This window comes from Blennius ocellaris, assembly GCF_963422515.1.
Source record: "Blennius ocellaris genome assembly, chromosome: 9".
Lineage (NCBI taxonomy): Eukaryota > Metazoa > Chordata > Actinopteri > Blenniiformes > Blenniidae > Blennius > Blennius ocellaris.
In genome coordinates this window covers 13903492-13920155 of record NC_137658.1, presented here as the reverse complement: position 1 = coordinate 13920155, position 16664 = coordinate 13903492, and the positions used below count along the sequence as shown (strand labels likewise).

Here is a 16664-nt window from a genome sequence, read left to right as displayed (position 1 = left end):
AATTGAACTTTCAATAACTGGCAGTTCTTCAAAATAACGGCCACTCTGAAGCTCGTGTTACAAACGTCTCATGCACTGATGAATCACGGGCAATCATAAAGCCATATTAAATCCTGTCAACAGCGACAGGATAGGGAAAAAAATGTTTACATTATGTAGTGGCTACTGAATGAGACTGAGAAATGAAATAAAACTGCACAGCTAATATAAACTCCTGTTATGATACAGGGTTCCACTGTGCTTTGTTCCACCGTTGTGTTCTATTTTATTCTGGTGAATTGTGAGTCCTCAGAGTCCCATGCACTCAACACCGTCACACCTGAGCAGCCTTCACTTCATTCATGGCCTTTTTCAGTCCTATTTGCCAACAAGAACCTGTCGGGAACTGTATGTTGAAGCAGGCATATGCAAATGCTTGTGGCATGCACACGAAAACGCAGCTTTAATACATTCAGCGACTCGCACTAATGCCGTAAATGGGTTGCACCCCCCACCACCCCCCTCAATCCTGACGTTGAATGGCGCAAGTCAAACTCCATTTCCTGCCTACCTTTTTTTCTAGCTTCTTTGCATTTATCTGCTTTTGCTTGTTGAGGCTTCAATACCAGCTGGAACATCAATAATAATCAATGCTAAATCATGAGAGGTTGCGAAACGTCAATAGGTCAGTCGAAACACCTAAATCAAGTACCAAACACAGCATGACTACACTGTGACAGGAGGACAGGCAGGCTAAGGCGAGGCTAACTGCACTGTACCCGTTCTCCTATAGATGGGAGGCTTCCTGTAGATGTTGGGGTCCCCTGTGGCTGAGGAGAGAAAGAGGAGATGAAGAGGTGAAACATGGAGACGTAAAGGAAGAGAGGATATGAACGGAGGGATGGTGGGATGTGAGGAACAATAGGAGGAGGCATGCTCATTAGGGAAAGTAAAAGAAGGTGAAAATGCAGCATGGAAGGAGAGAAATTTCATGTTGTATGTAAAATACAACTTTGACACTTTGATCCCCATGAGCTTAATTGACCTTTATGAATGCTTTAGTGGATCATTGTTGACGAAATCTTCCATTTGAAGGGAAAAAAAAAACCCCTGCATGTAAACGGTGCGATGAGGAGATGAGGAGTCCTACCTGGCACATGAAAATGTTTGGGGGGCTGGTTTGTGGTGGGTGTGCTTGACCTCCCTTCTTGGCCGTAAGAGGGTGAGCTCCTGCCACTTTCAGAGCCTGCAGCCAGCCACAGCCAATCACAGCAAAGGAAACATAAGCGTGACCAAGACCTCAACACATGCAGATGAAAGAGCTCGCAAGTTTTTAAAAAAAACCCTCAAGGTGGCATCAAGTAACTTTTCCACGTGTGCAATGACAAAGGTGACAGACGTGTCAACAGTGGAATCAGCTTTTATGACAGTAATTACAATGTCACTGCACATGTGTAAGTGTTATATGAAATGACAGCCGAATGAGGAACTACAGTAAATGAGAAAAATGTTTTGGCTGACATTTTACCCTGGGGGGGGGGGGGGGGGGGGGGGGGGGGTAGATCTATATACCATATGTACTGCTACATTACAGGTTATTCAATGTAATATAACAGTAGAAATGAAACATCATTAAAGAAGAAATGATACTCTGGAAAATACCTAATAATGGATTGATTGATTCACGTCTCTGAATCAAATATTACTACGTAAGAACATCACATACTGCCACAAACACTTCCTCGGATCAATTTTCTGCTTGAAACTGTTTTTAGAGGTATTTCAAGATGACATCCTGAATAGGTCTATTGGTATCCAGGCATTCCCACTGGTTGTATGCAGTGGATATTGCTCCTTTCATAAAAAGATCAACCAACTGTTTTCAGATATGATACTAAACAAAACTGGCCAAGCTGCCACACTGATGGTAAAACACTTACCAAGCATGCATCTTTCATGTTTCTGTGCTGAATTTGTTAATTCAGGATTAATGTATAGGGGAATTTTGTAAGATAATTATATAGTTTTTCTTCACTGGAAACAACAATGGAGCTGTTTTTGTTCCACGATGCAGGAAACAGGATGCGGGATGCAGGATGCTCATACATTATTTACAAGAGTATTGGCATTAGAGGAACATATTAATTCATCACACTTTTGGTTTCAGTCTTTGTTAAACAGTGCCTAACCACTAAACAGTGGACTCATAAGCAGTGAAGTGAAATTAATCATATTACTTACCGGGGTAGACGTAGTGCTGCGGAGAGCGAGGCATGATGGGTGACATGCCTTGGCGACTGAACGTAGGCGAGTCAATATAACCTGGACTGGAGCACCGCCTCTGCTTCGTATCCAGGCTGTCATAGTCCTGCAAAGACAAAGAAGATCTGGCTGAAAGAAGAAGCAAGAAAGACATTAGGCTGAGTTACTTGTCTGAACTTGTTTTGCGTCCCTTTCTGGTAAAAAAAACAAAAAACACTTACCTGAGAATATGGAGAGAGTGTCCCAAGTGACTGTAGGATCAGTGGAGACAGAAAAGTTAACATTTAGAGTCAGGGAGTAAATAAGTATTGGAAAGTCAATGCCTTATAGATCATGTCTTACAATGTGGATATCAAATGTGCAATACACCATCGTGTGATCTAAAGTGGTATTACAAGGGGAGTTGAGGAGGTTACGGACTTAAAATTTAGAGGCTCTCAAGAAAACAAGAAAAGAAAATATTTCTTCACTATCTTCGACCTGCACATCATTATCGCTCTCCACTGAAATCCACCAAATTACAGTTTCATATGCTTGTATCTTATCAGTTTACGATGTAAAAACATGTAATTCTTTTGGTTGTACAGGGTGTTATCTCTTGGTACTTGCTCCTAATGTGTTTATATTTAGGATTTGCACACAAGCCAGCTGGCTATTTCTCTGTTTCTAGCCTTTAGGCAAAACTAATGTAATCCTCTGTTGGCTCTGCCTTCATACTGAAATGACAGATATGTGAGTGGTATAATTTTTCACATCTGAATCTTGGCATGACAGCAACATTTTTAAAATGCTTGAGTACTCCTGTAAGTAAGACACATCTGGAATGAGACATTTACCAGAAATCCATGTGGATTGGCAGTAAACACTTCAGGATCATCAATCTCACATTTTAAAAGATTTCAACAAAGATGAACAGTTAATTTGAACAGTTGACAACATATTTCCAAAGACCGAGATGGAAGAAAATACAAGGAAAATATTCCTTAATATGCACTTTAGTAATATTTCAGATACAAAATGTTCAATGTTTTTGGTTCACTCTACACTGTGAAACAATAATAAAGGTACATAATACAGTAAGGATGCACAATGTATTCTTAATTTAGCATTATTGTAACACCAACAAGCACAATATATGTATCACAAAAACATAACTGAGCTGTGATAAATTATATTTTATGGAAGACAAGTTAAATTTATCAACATTAAGTCATAAAGAAGTGCAATAAACTCCACAAAAAATGTATTTGTTCAACTTATAAAGGGCACTACTACTTGGGAGAACAAATCTCAATACACAGAGACATTAACATTGTTTATTATGAACTATATTGTCACAATACTAATGAACACTTTTCAAATTGTACATTCTGCACCTGATATTGTGAATCCCTATCAAAGACATGATAAAACGTCATGACAGAGATAGAATTAGCATTAGATGCCTCATGTTACTGTCGGATAAAAACAGAACAAGACCAGTGATGAGCAGAGTTGCGTTTGGCCTGGAGTGTGTGGCAGCAGTACCTCCCCATAGCTGTAAGTGTCTAGCCTGTCATCAGAGGTGTATCTGAGGTACGGCTGGTATGAGGAGCATATGAGGTCTGGTTGTTGGACCTCATGTATGGCTTTGACCTTTGGCAGGGCAGCAAGGTCCTTATAATCTAGGATGTCATTCTCCACTCTGGCCTGGAGAGAGGACACACATACACGCACCAAAGACAGATACAACAGCAGCAAGACGTCAACCACACCGACCACAAGTTGGATGGAAGGTTCACCAGTGACTGTGAGCAGACCATGCAGCAATGAGAAGACTAACAAGGTGATGAGGCGAGCACAAGTGCAGACGCACACATGCACGCTAAGCTGCTGACCTTCAGGTGTTCAGCACATGTGAGTTGGAGAGCAGGGTAAGCAAAGACAGCGAGGCAGGCAAAGGAGAGGGAGAGCATGGGTGGAGACAGCATGGGCGATAAGCGTGCTTACACTGCATTTCTCCCTCATCCATCACCTTAAACAGAAAGGTCATTGATTATGAGAGGAGGACAAGGCAGGGCTTGGCTGAACAGTGACTGGTGACTCCTGTGTGCATGCAGACATGCTAATGCTGCCGTCATGCAGCAACACTCAGCAGACTGCCAAGCAGCAAGTCTCCTACTGACATGGGACTGGTCCAACTCCGCAGTGTACACAGTCTTTACAGATTTAGGACCCCCCACCGCCACCCCCACCCCGTCTCTCTTTCTCTCTCTTGCTCTCTCTTTATGCAACCACAAGTCACTTTATTACAAACACTTGCATAATCCAATGTGATGTTATATAATATTCTATATATAATATTAACTTTTGCTTCAAACCATTGGAAAAGTTTCAGCTTCACTACATGTATATTTATAAGCTTGTGATTTGTAGTGGTGTTGCAGTTCGATATTACAGTTTCTGATTATTTCGCCACCAATTTAACATACAGCATAATGTAGAATTCAGTTTAAACTTTTCTGAGAGTGTCAGATACAACTGAACTTTAATACAAATACATTTGTAACGGCACTGTTTAAATTAAAGTGTAGAGAGAGAGAGAATGAGAGTAAACTGTTGGCTTTCTTCTTATTTACTAGCAAACATTTAGTCCTCTATCAAGCAGCACTGATTCTGGAAAAAAAAAGGTGTCCTTAATCACCAAAGTAAACGTTTGCCAGTTGCAAGGATTTCTTGCTCATGAAAAAAAAAGAAAATCAAGATTAAAATTTGTCCAATTTCCTATTTTGAGCCATTCTGGAGAAGATTTCCGTTCCTTATTTGAGTTATTATACCATTAAAAGATCCAATTGCGACGTCCTTGCATTAGTTTTAATCTCTCTTTGACGTTAGATTTCAAACTTGAATTTTTAGATTTACATCTCAAACTATGAGGCAATGAAGCAAACACATACCAGAACATTCTCTCCACCATAGCTCACAGCTACTGTGAGATCTTTAAGCTGTTTTTTTTTTTTTGCATTAAACATATTACCTTGGTAAAAAAAAAAGTCTAATTTCTGTCCAGGTCATTTTCCCCAAAAGTTCTTCTTACTTACTTACTTCATTTTTTTCCTAAAAAGCCCTGAATACAAAATGTCAATAACATGTTAAATCTGTTTCATTTATAAGTATTCCCTGGTTGAAAGAGGATTTAAATGTTTGATTTATATACATATTAAATCAAAACAAAGCCAACCATGTTCTTGGGATGTATTGCTTTTTTTCACAATATATCTTCAGAGCAGTGGCCGACATAGGAAAATAAAATTGAAATCCATGATGCAGTATTGACGACACCAAAGCTTCACATACAGACGTGTGAACAGGCCAAGGGAGTGAGCAGCCTCTGGTAGTGGTGCTATTTAAGCTATGTGAGTAGTACTTGTGTTTCTGGTCTAATAAATGGGCTCTCAGGGTAAGCTCAGGTGCAGGAGCATCCAAAAGTGTCAAAAAAAGAAAAAAAAGAAAAGAAACAGTCACAACTTTATTTGTTACTCACACATATAACTCTGCTGGGAGAGCCTATGGAGGAGCCAGGTGGAGAGATAGAGGCCTCTGACAGGCGTCTGTGCTGTGATGTACAGTGACACACAGGAAAGCAAAGAGGGAAAAGATGCATAGTGAGAAAATGGCATTTTTATAAATTCAATCAAAGTATTTTCATGTCAAACTCCGGCTCACCCTGAGTCGCCGTTCCGCCCTCGCCGCCTGCTTGCATAATGGGTGCCACACCTCACACCCTGATGAGTACAAGAAAGAGGAAAGACGAGGTAGTTGTAGGTGTTCCTGCATGCCATGCATTCATCCACAGCGTCTTCGCAGAATGGTTCATCTTTGCAGGGTTTCACCTGTCAGATACATCTCCTCCCCCTCTTTGAACGTCATGTTGCAGCGAGCGCACCGAGCGCAGGCCGGATGGTAGTGCTTCCCCCCCGCCTGAAAAAGAGGAGGTGGGACTGAACATGAATGGATGTCATAAGTCACAGATTAAGGCCTAATTGACAAACAGCACAACGACCATGTACAGGTTATTGTCTCCATATGTTTTTGCTTTTTAAAAAATTATTATTATTATTGTGTATCGCTTGACAACCAAAAGCTTCAAAAGCTATTAGGAAATCATGAGATAGCCCATGGCTCTTTCATTAGCATACAGTGACCACTGGCTTGCCACCACCAATTGCTCCATATGCAATCGTTAGAGCAAAGATTGCCCTAACGATAGAGCAATCGTTAGAGCTCAGAATTGCTCAGGACCATGGAGAAAGGTGTGTGAGCGTGGTCATGTAAGTGAAGGACACACAGTGCGGGCATCCCGAGGGAACACATGCAAGCACATGGCAAAGATGAAGTGAACATGTAAAATGATGCAGTTGATAGTACTGTAGTTTTTTTGTTTTTTTTTACACGAGTCTCTGCGCGGCTGGTGGCAAGAAGGTGCCGACCCGTCCTGTCACCTCTGTCTTCCCTGACACACCATTAGAGAATTTCTATTTATAGAAGCACTTCTGACAAGGAGAATTGAACTGTGTCAGACGAACACACCATGTGTGCATGTTTCACTGTGTGTATTGGGGTATTGTGTAATTTTGCGCTGCTCTCCATTAAACACATGCTTTTTTTGATGTGATCTGAAGGAAATTGGTAGTCTCTGACGACCGAGCTCTCTGGAAGAGCTGCTGATGCACAGCATGACTCCTAATTGTAGCTGAGCTGCATCTTTAACCAATACCAATACTCCCCAGCTGCTCAGGTTACTATGAAACGAAAGCCAGGAGAGGATGCAGCATTTCCGGCTCTTGCTCTCCGAGTGGCAGAGTGCTTACCGTCTGTGGTTGTACGGTATCAGTTCAGCAACTGCTGTTGCCATTTCCATTCAGGCTCCTTCTTTCTCAGGCGGCATTAACGGGCTGCTAAATTTATTGCTGAACGGAGACGTGGAGGGGAAACTTGAGAAAGGAAGGTTTTATGATCCTCTGTCTTCCACTTCCCGTCTTTATTTCTCCCTTTCTCCATTTCCTCTAAAGCTCCTCATTAAACTAACAACCTTAGGCTCTGGAAAGTTGGATGGAAGAGCGGCTCTGAGGATGAAAACCTAATGATTAACACAAACACTGGGACAGAAACATTAGTCTTGGTGCTAGTTTGAAACTACTTTTTTAACATTTGTGTTTAAAATGACTTACTGGCCTTTGTACCAGTGCCAAGATGGAGCTCCAAAGTTTTCTTGACCTTAAAGGACTTTATACCTCTGACTCAGCACTAAACCCTCTGGAGTCTTAAATCAGAAGACTGACAACAGTGGTCCTGCCCAGTTCTCAGTTATACTTCTTTTTTTTTTTTTGACTCTACTCTCAGTGCATGCGTCAATAACATTCAGATCTGACTTTCAAATATTCTGTACCTCATCTTAGATAAATCTGAGGTCATTTTATAGAACAATAAATTCTAAAATCATGAACACATGAACTATGTTTTTCAATCTGTTTAAAAAAAAAACACACAAATCATTTTACAAAAGTGTCACAGAAAAATCTGAAAACAGTTGTTCATCTGTCCATCGTCATCTCACCAGATGTTCACTCTACTATAACGCTGCATGCAACACAAAATAACAATAAAATGAATAATGGCACTGGCGGATTGCTCGATTATTGTAACAAAGCTAAAATAATGTTAAAACAAACCAGTTTTAGCTTTGAAGACTGACTGAACCAACCAACTAACCAACCAATCAATCAATCAGTCAATCAATCAATTAATCAATCAATCCATTAGATTTGTGTACATTACAAAATACTTGTGTGCAGTCATAAGTGGCTCCATGTTAGATGTCATAACTGAAAACACATCTTTTTAATCATACCTTTAAAACACTTTTTTTTATCAGATTTCATCATAATTGAATGCTCTATTTCCACAATTTTATTATTCATTGTGCTCGTCATTAGTTACGTGCAATACGGCAAACCCATGCATCATTATGCGACCGAACGTTGTCAAAATAGAGGAAGCAGCATGCTGGCGTGAACACACGCATGTTTAGAGAGCGAGAGCGACAAAAAAGAAGGAGATGAACGCTGACATGTCCTCATGCCTATAAATAGCTCAGAGAGGCTGACAGTCAGGAACAAAGCACTTTACACCAGCCATCCTGACAGGCAAAGGAGCACAGCGACAACAAGGACACGTGTGTGCATGTGTGTGTGAGAGAGAGAGAAGGAGAGAGGGAGAGAGAGAAACTATTTCTTCTTATGTAGGTCCATTGGTCCCAACAGATGAGAAACACCCTCAGGAGAGTATTCCAAAACATTTAATTAGCATCTGCACTTTATTACTGGCTGCACAGGAGTGTAGCGCCTAGCACTCCCGCCTCACACCAAGAACATCCTTTATTTGATTTTGGGCTTTGGGGTGGTCTCTATAAAGGGGTTGCACACTTGAGGAGTGGTTGTTCAATCTCTGGTTTGAGCAGCCTTTCTGTGTGGAGTTTGCATGTTCTCCCTGTGAGTGTGTGAGGTTTTTGCTTTTTGCTTTTTGCTTTACTTTCCTTCCACAGCCTAAAAATATGCCTTTTGTTGGTACAGGTCGGTCAGTGTTATGCTCAGTTTCAAATGGAACGCGCAAAGTGGACATGATCAATATGTAGATCAGATCACCACTCAATACTCAGTATAATTTGTTTTGCTTTATTGACCAAGATTTGCTATCGCCCCTCGATCTTAAGTTGCTTCCTCCCTAAAGCATGGATGGCTTTAAACAGAACTGAGGATAAAACGCGACTGCTCAGTTCAGATAATGTCGAACGCGCTCAGTTACCACAGACGAGTTGAACATTAGATTTCTACAGTGCTGCTGGTAGCATCCAGGGTTGCATCCCATTCTCACCTCCAGAACTCTTCCACTGATGTATCTACTGCAGGTCTCACATTTCACCCCGTACTGGGCGTGGTAATCTGCCTCACAGTACGGCACGCCATCCCTGCAACATGGAAAACATACAACCTGGAGTGAAAACGGGATATAAAGTAGCATTGAAAACATCATTTTGTACGTATTTTTTTGGTTCATGTGCTTCCTGTGGTTAGTTTTGTTAAAATGTAGTTTCCCTTTGATTTGTTTCTTTCAAATGGACTGTCACAACCTAAAAGTAAGAATGGACCATAAGGCAATAATTTAGCTATCCACCATAAACCTATTTCTACATTTAAAATGACCAAAATTCGAACATCAGTGATCACTATATGGACTTGCATAGAAAATTCTAAAGCTTGAGAAGGGCCAAATGCATTTACATGATCTGTCACACTCTTCCATGCGCAACTTTAGGTTTGATGTCTTGCAAGCAACACTTTGATAGATGAAAAGGATGAGATGCGGGATCAAACAACCAACACTGAGGTTGGAGGACTCTACCAATTGACTCACAGGTGCCTTTGCACACACTTACTTGCTGATGTACTCTCCTGTGAGGACCATGTTGCAGGTCCGACATCTGAAGCAGCTGACGTGCCACTGTTTCTCCAACGCCAGGAGAGACTGACCCTGCTTGATCTCGGCTCCACACCCAGCACAGTCTGGAGAGGGAGATGGCATGAAGGAGAAAGGAGGATAATCAAATGTGAAGAGGCAGAAAAATGGAGGGATGTAAATGTAAAAAAAAAGAGATGTAAAAAGTAAATGGCGCTCTCGGTGAGATTGTGCATCTTTAGACACTCTTAAGTGCTGCACTAATGTGATATGCTGTATATTTGCGTGGTTGAAGAAGAAATCACTGAAAAGGCCCAAGGCTAAAACAGTCGCATACAATCTCCCCTGCGATGTTAAGTACCTGCTTCTTTACCCACCGACACTCAAACTGTATACAAGCATATTTTACAAAAAGCAAAACAACCCACCAGCAGGCATTATCAACCACCACTGACTGGGGAAAATAGATGATGGATACCAAAAGATGCATGGCTGCGGAATGTCAAAAAGGAAAAAAAAAAGGTCAGTGCTGCATTTGTTTCTATTTGGAAGATGTTTAGCTTAGCTTAACCTTTTCTGACCCGGTCCACTGCCCCTGAGAGAAGAGCGCAGGTCACCAGGGACCACTACACCCCGACTTGTCAGCGGAGACTAAATGTGTTTCACTGTGAAAAACTGCAGTGTATTGAGCCGGGTTACTGCAGTGCAAATAAATCCAAACTGTCATTTGGTGGCAATAGTGCTGAGTGTAGAAGGGCTCAGACTGTTGGTGCAGCTGATTTTTGTTTTTTGCTTTTTACTTAGTCATTATTCAATTTCTATTTATCCCACTACATGAGGTAAGTTGTCTGAACCATGAGTCAGAGTTTCTGGCAAAATGTATAAATTTGCATTGGTATAAGCACAATTCAAAATGGGTATGTACAAATATATACTCACAGAGAAATTAAGTCATTTTTCAATTTTGTGAAACAGCAAAACATTTTTTTGCAATTGAACATACATAACCTGACCACTTTCTTTTGTTTAGATGAGAGTACAAAAATGAATTGCCATTTAAAATCAGGTAGAGTTGGTGTGGTAAAATCCTACCATCCTCATGGTAAAAACGTTGCTATGAAGCCTCAGTTTTATTGTCTTCGCTTAGTAACGGAAAACGACATAAAGCAGATAATCAACCATACCTGACTGACTTGTGGTTGACCAGTCTGTTTGGGAATTGGATTTAATATTTTATGAACGAGACAACAGTAAAAAATGAAGATGTGATTGAAGAAGATTCAACGTAAATTAGGATTTTCCAGGAGGGAATGGAAAAGCTATTTAAATATCTTTCCAGTGTTTGTTCATTGCTTGTTAATATTTACTTGTCTTTCAATCAGTGCAGAGGCTTGCTGATACAAACACAACTCATCCTTTTGAGGCACCTGTGCCTTTTACTCATTTAAAAATGTGAGAATAAATAAATGCAAAAATATGAACGACGACTTTAGAAGTAAGCGCATTGGATTGAAGATCAGAAGATATTTAAGTTCTGGATGAACTCTGTGGGGAATGCTTATCCTTTAATAAAAAAGATTTTGGAACGGTTAAATACCTTTTAGAATTTTGTTGTCACAGCAAGTGTTTTGGTCATTGTCACAAGCAATTGTTGTTATTATGAATTAGATGTAGATTCAGTTTGATGGCAACAGTGCCACAGAAAATATGAGAAATACAACCACACAGTCCAAATTATCCTTTTAAATATATATATTCACACATTGTCGCACTTTGTGCCTGAGCACATTAAGTTTATGTTTGGTAATTACTATTATTTTTTGATATTACAATAGCAAATCTCAATTTTATATGAGGAAGGTGAGGAAAAAAGAATGGATTTCTTTTCACATACTAAAACCAATCTGCAAGAGGTCAAAAGAAAGAAAAAATAGTTTCAACTGAAGTATACAACTTATCATGCTTCTGCTGTGAGTAAACGATCTGATGCAATAGTTTTAATAACTTCAATTTAGGGGCAGACAAATATTTTAGGAACGAAATTCTCATGCAAATAACATAATTACATAACAACTCAGTTTTGTACTTCAACATGTTACATACCCAAGAACACTGTAATAATTACTCATACTGAAAATGACAGTTTCATTTAAGTAGACTTTTTAATTAAAATACTTAAGAAGCACAAAATGCACAGTCAGCACTAATTTCTCACTGAGAAGGTTTTGTCATAAAACTAATGCTGGGGAAAATTAATTATCACGTTAACCACGTTACTTCAACCCTGTGTTTTCTTCACTTATTTCCACTAGAACCCCACTTTTGCAGACTAAATATACATTTAGATCGGTAAATATCAGTTCACATGATTTAGTGCATTATGTTGAGTGTCGGTGCTCTTTGTCCCACAATGTCCCGATAAGACACAGAGTTGATGGGCATGTACCTGGGGAGTCGCTTGGATTTGACTCTCCTGAATGGTGCAATCTGGACAAAACACTTATTCCGTGCCTCTCTGCCATCTGTTACTGCTACACAGCCAGTGAGCATCAGCCTTGTCTGTATGCCACGCTCATTCATTTTATAATTTTGTCATATCCTGTCCTTGTGCAAAAAAGTGGAACTATGTCCTCTTCCTCCACACGTACATCTATTAATCATCACATTTTATATGTCGGTAAACAAAAGTGAATGCATAAACTCTTTATTCTCCTCCATGCTGCGAGCTATGACAGTAATGAATGAATGATGTGTCTGTTCCTGTTGCATAACTCTCAGCTGGCATATCAACACAACAGGTTGAACCACTGATTTGACAGACTCTTGATTAGCTAAATGAGCTAATGGGACTTCATGGACACGTTGAATTAGACTCAGCACACTGCGGAACCCGCTGGCCCTAAACAGAGCAGACAGCGTGAGGCGAATGCTGGACTTACGGCTCGGCCCGTGGATCTTGATCGGTTCATTTGACTTGACAAGTGTGTGGGAGCACTGCTGGCACACGCAGTCCTTCCCACTGAACGTCACCCTGTCTCCAATTGGGAAGGGTTTACTGGAAGAAATGCAAAAAAAAAAAAAAGAGAATCAGATCAGAAAACCGGAGTACAATTGGAGATAACATTGCTGCAGTGATTTGGTGTGTTTACATTCAAGTGGACTACACACATGGGCAAAACAAATGGGTGTTGGCAGGAACATGATAGGGGTGATAGACAGACTAATAATTCTGCTGACACAAGCTGAATGCAGTCTGACAGCCTCTTCCAACCCTGAAAACACATTTGCAAACAGTTGTGATGACGGGTTAATAGGATGCTGGTTGTCGCAGCACACCTGGCTCCTCTGTGATTAAAGAGGCACTAATGTGACGCTGCCACAGGCCTCTGAAAGGATAACGGGCACTCTCAGTGAGAGTGCAAACTTATTAGGGGTAACTGTGTGGGGTGCATACTGATCTTAACCGCCTATTTCTCTCTGTCTCGCCATCGAGCAAAGCCAGCTGCCTGCTCAACCGGGGCCACCAGGTCACTATCAGATACATTGCTTTAAGACCATATAACAAAGAGAGACTGTGAATACACACGAGTGTGGACAGGCAGAGAAGATCATAGCAATACACATGCCAATAAAATCAAATTCACCATATCACGACGCACTGTTTTGACTCTCTTTCCACTCCCTTTCCAGGAGACAGATTGATTCCTTTATGACTGGAGAGGATGCAGGAATGAATGGGGAGCTAAACGGCTTAGGGAAGGCTGTTTAAAAGACATAGACAGCAGTAATCCCTTTACTCCCCCGCCGAAGCCGGGAGCCGGAGCCGAGACCCAGAGGGAGGCTTGAGTCTCCGGCAGAGCTCAGAGTCAGCACACATGAGCGCGGTACATCCGTGTACTCGCTTACTGAGGTAGAAATGAATCAAGTGCTATATTTGCAGCTGTAGAGGTTGTGAGCCATAGTAAGTCCAATTCCAAGGAGCAAGGAAGATTTTACTGCCGCTGCTGAGTGGACGAGTGGAAGAGCATGCGATGTACTACTACTATTACTACTACTATGGATAGTCATATTAACAAATTCACTGAAGTACAATCCTGTTTTCATTCCCTTTTCCCTCATTAACTCACAGCTAATGACTCTTCAGGTCTCAAAACCAATGAAAGACACCTATTTTACCAATAGCAAAATGATTCTTTTTCACTCAAGTTTCGATTACTTTTGAAATTCTCACATTTTTCAGTTACTGTTACAGTTACATGTACGAGTGTTTTTTTTTTTTTTTTTAATAACATATACCACATAGACAGTTGATCCTCTACTTGCTCTTTTTTATATCTTTGCTTCTTCTCTAAAAAACTAAACATTACGAGAAAGAAGGCATGCTGGAAAAATGCTTGGGGGAAAAAGCACCTCCCAATAGTGATTGGAGCCAATGTATTTCATCCATACAAGCTAGATTTGACATGAATATTTTCATAAAAAATAATTTACATTTTTGTCAAAGTTTTGGACTCCACAAGTACCTCCTCTTCCCATTTCCATCCATGACTGCCCATTGCACTAAACGAACAGTTGTTAGATGCCGGGGTAATGAAAAGACAATAAAATAAAACAGATGAGTAAAACAAAACAAGTTAAACTGAATCAGTAAAAAATCAGGTTGATAAAAGTAGGTCTTTGAGCAGGTCTTCAAAACTGTTACTCGAGGTTTTCTCAAAGTTCAAACTTCTTATCAGAAACAGAAAAGGAAAAATAAATAGAGGAGACATTCAGAACAGAAATGATTCAGCAAAGTTCCTGATAAAGATCGTACCGAAGCCATTCTCTTAAGCCATTCAGCCTTTATTTCTTTTGACCTATTCTGCAGCCGAAAACAGGTGTTTCTTTACTTTTATTTAATTTCAACTTACCTGACTTGCTGCATTGAGCAAAAAGCTAGACAAGTCTAAAGTAGTTTGGTTTTGAAGCCTGGAGCCTGTTTTGTGTCTTTATATTTTTTACCCATGTAAACCAGACTGATTCATTTTCCTGTTAAAGAGTCTGAGCTGTTGCAGTGTCCAACTTAAGTATCAGAAAGGCTGTGATGGTGCAGAATTGTGTCTCCGTCTTTGTTTGACCTTGTCTGTACCTGTGTGTTGCTCTCATTCCCTCAAGACACTCTTGCCTTGTCAGCCTTTCTCAGCATTTTAAATATTTACTCTGTTTACATATTTAATGCATGTTTTCTTTTTTCCCCCCAGAAACTGGCCACAGGACTAAAAGGCTATTTCTGGCTTCAGTGATATGTCCTCTAGCTTTGATCATCACCACGTTTTTCTTCAAAAAGAAAGAGCCTGCAAGCCACCTTCATTAGAAATTAAGCTTATGACAAAAGCAAGAAGGAAGACGATGAAGGATGATGTGGAACATCAGAATGATGTGGAGAATAATGAGAACAATGAGGAGGAGAAAGAGAAATAAGGAGGGATTGTTAGGAAGAAACACCGGAGCGAAGATGAAAGAAGAAAAAAGTGATACACGAAAGAACAGAGAGCAATGTGACAAGGGGCAGACGGAGCACGAACGGAGAGATTCACCCTTCGGCTTCTCGCTGTCTCTTCCAGTTGAGTCCACATGCACTGACGACACACACACACACACACACACACTGACGACACACACACACACACACACACACACACACACACACACACACACACACACACACACACACACACACACACACACACACACACACACACACACACACACACACACACACACACACACACACACACACACACACACACACACTCACACATCCCTGTCACTGCCAGGACTGCTCCACTGACTGTCGCTGGCCAGTTGGTATCAGTTCATTTCCCCCCCCTTTTTTTCCCGCTCCTCAGCTGCTGGGCATGACCACATGGTTATCAGCCAATGTCAAGCAAATATCCCTCAACAGGCAAACATCCCTCTCCTGCAGGGATATACATAAAAATCCTATTTTTTGCTCAACTAACAGCGCAGTTGTACATTAAGGGAAGCAATTGAACATAGAAAAGAAAGCACGAGTGAAGCAGAGATGTAAAACGAGGGAAGGAGCCGAACAGTGATGCCGACTGTTGATTCTGGAGGAGCTTAGTATGAGTGCTGATGGAGGTCAGAGGAGAGCTGGCCTACTTTTACTAAATCTAACAGCGTGAAACACCGCAGGTCGGCTCCTCGATTAGAATCGTGTCTCGACTAAGCAAACCGACATACTGCAATCACACATGCCTCCCTGATACTGAATCATAAGCTTACTCAGAACAATTATTACCCACACTTTAAAAAAAAAAAAGTTACCTTGCTGTATCTCACTTTGAAAGATGTGATTTGTCATATTACACAGTATTTCACGGTCATGAGGCAGAAAACAGTGACTCACATATTTCTCATTCATTGCCTCCACAAACTATCCCCCTGTTCTCTGTGCTCTCTTATATCATGCTATTCGCCTGTCAATTATAATAACGAAGCCTCACAGAACAGACACAGAAGTCATCTGATGTGCACAGGACAAACACATTTATTGTACAATCAGTACAACAGCAAACTCAATGTGCGCTGCTCGTCCTCAATGACAATGACGTGCATATCTGGAACTTTCTGGCAGTTTCAAGTTGTTCACAAATGAAATGCTGCCAAACAGTCATTTTAAAATGATTACAACAGTGGAGGTTGTGGTAATCCAATATTTTAAAGGGTAACTGAAATGTTTTTCAGATTTCATCTTTAGAAAGAAGAATAAATATGCTTTCGAAAGGTATATAACATTCCCAGATAAAAGTCAGAATTCCGACCCTTTTAATTGACTTTACATGATGCAGCAGACGACGGTATATTTGCGGGCCATAAATGTGAGCCGCCTGAGCTAGACCGGATATGACGTACGAGGGGTTATATGT

General features: G+C 40.7%; 1 protein-coding gene across 2 annotated transcripts in view; it reads right to left on the bottom strand.

The window, feature by feature from the left end:
- Nucleotides 1-16664, bottom strand: part of ablim3 (actin binding LIM protein family, member 3) — a 45963-nt gene that overhangs the window by 8396 nt on the left and 20903 nt on the right. The window contains exons 4-13 of one of the 2 annotated variants that reach the window (XM_080502226.1): nucleotides 12675-12790; nucleotides 9716-9842; nucleotides 9154-9247; nucleotides 6114-6201; nucleotides 5947-6005; nucleotides 5765-5836; nucleotides 3769-3930; nucleotides 2463-2492; nucleotides 2221-2347; nucleotides 1130-1225 (exon numbers count right to left, since the gene is read on the bottom strand). In XM_080502226.1, the coding sequence (XP_080358352.1) occupies nucleotides 1130-1225; nucleotides 2221-2347; nucleotides 2463-2492; nucleotides 3769-3930; nucleotides 5765-5836; nucleotides 5947-6005; nucleotides 6114-6201; nucleotides 9154-9247; nucleotides 9716-9842; nucleotides 12675-12790 (971 nt within the window). The remainder of the gene's footprint in view (nucleotides 1-1129; nucleotides 1226-2220; nucleotides 2348-2462; nucleotides 2493-3768; nucleotides 3931-5764; nucleotides 5837-5946; nucleotides 6006-6113; nucleotides 6202-9153; nucleotides 9248-9715; nucleotides 9843-12674; nucleotides 12791-16664) is intronic. The other variant, XM_080502227.1, reaches the window with a different exon arrangement.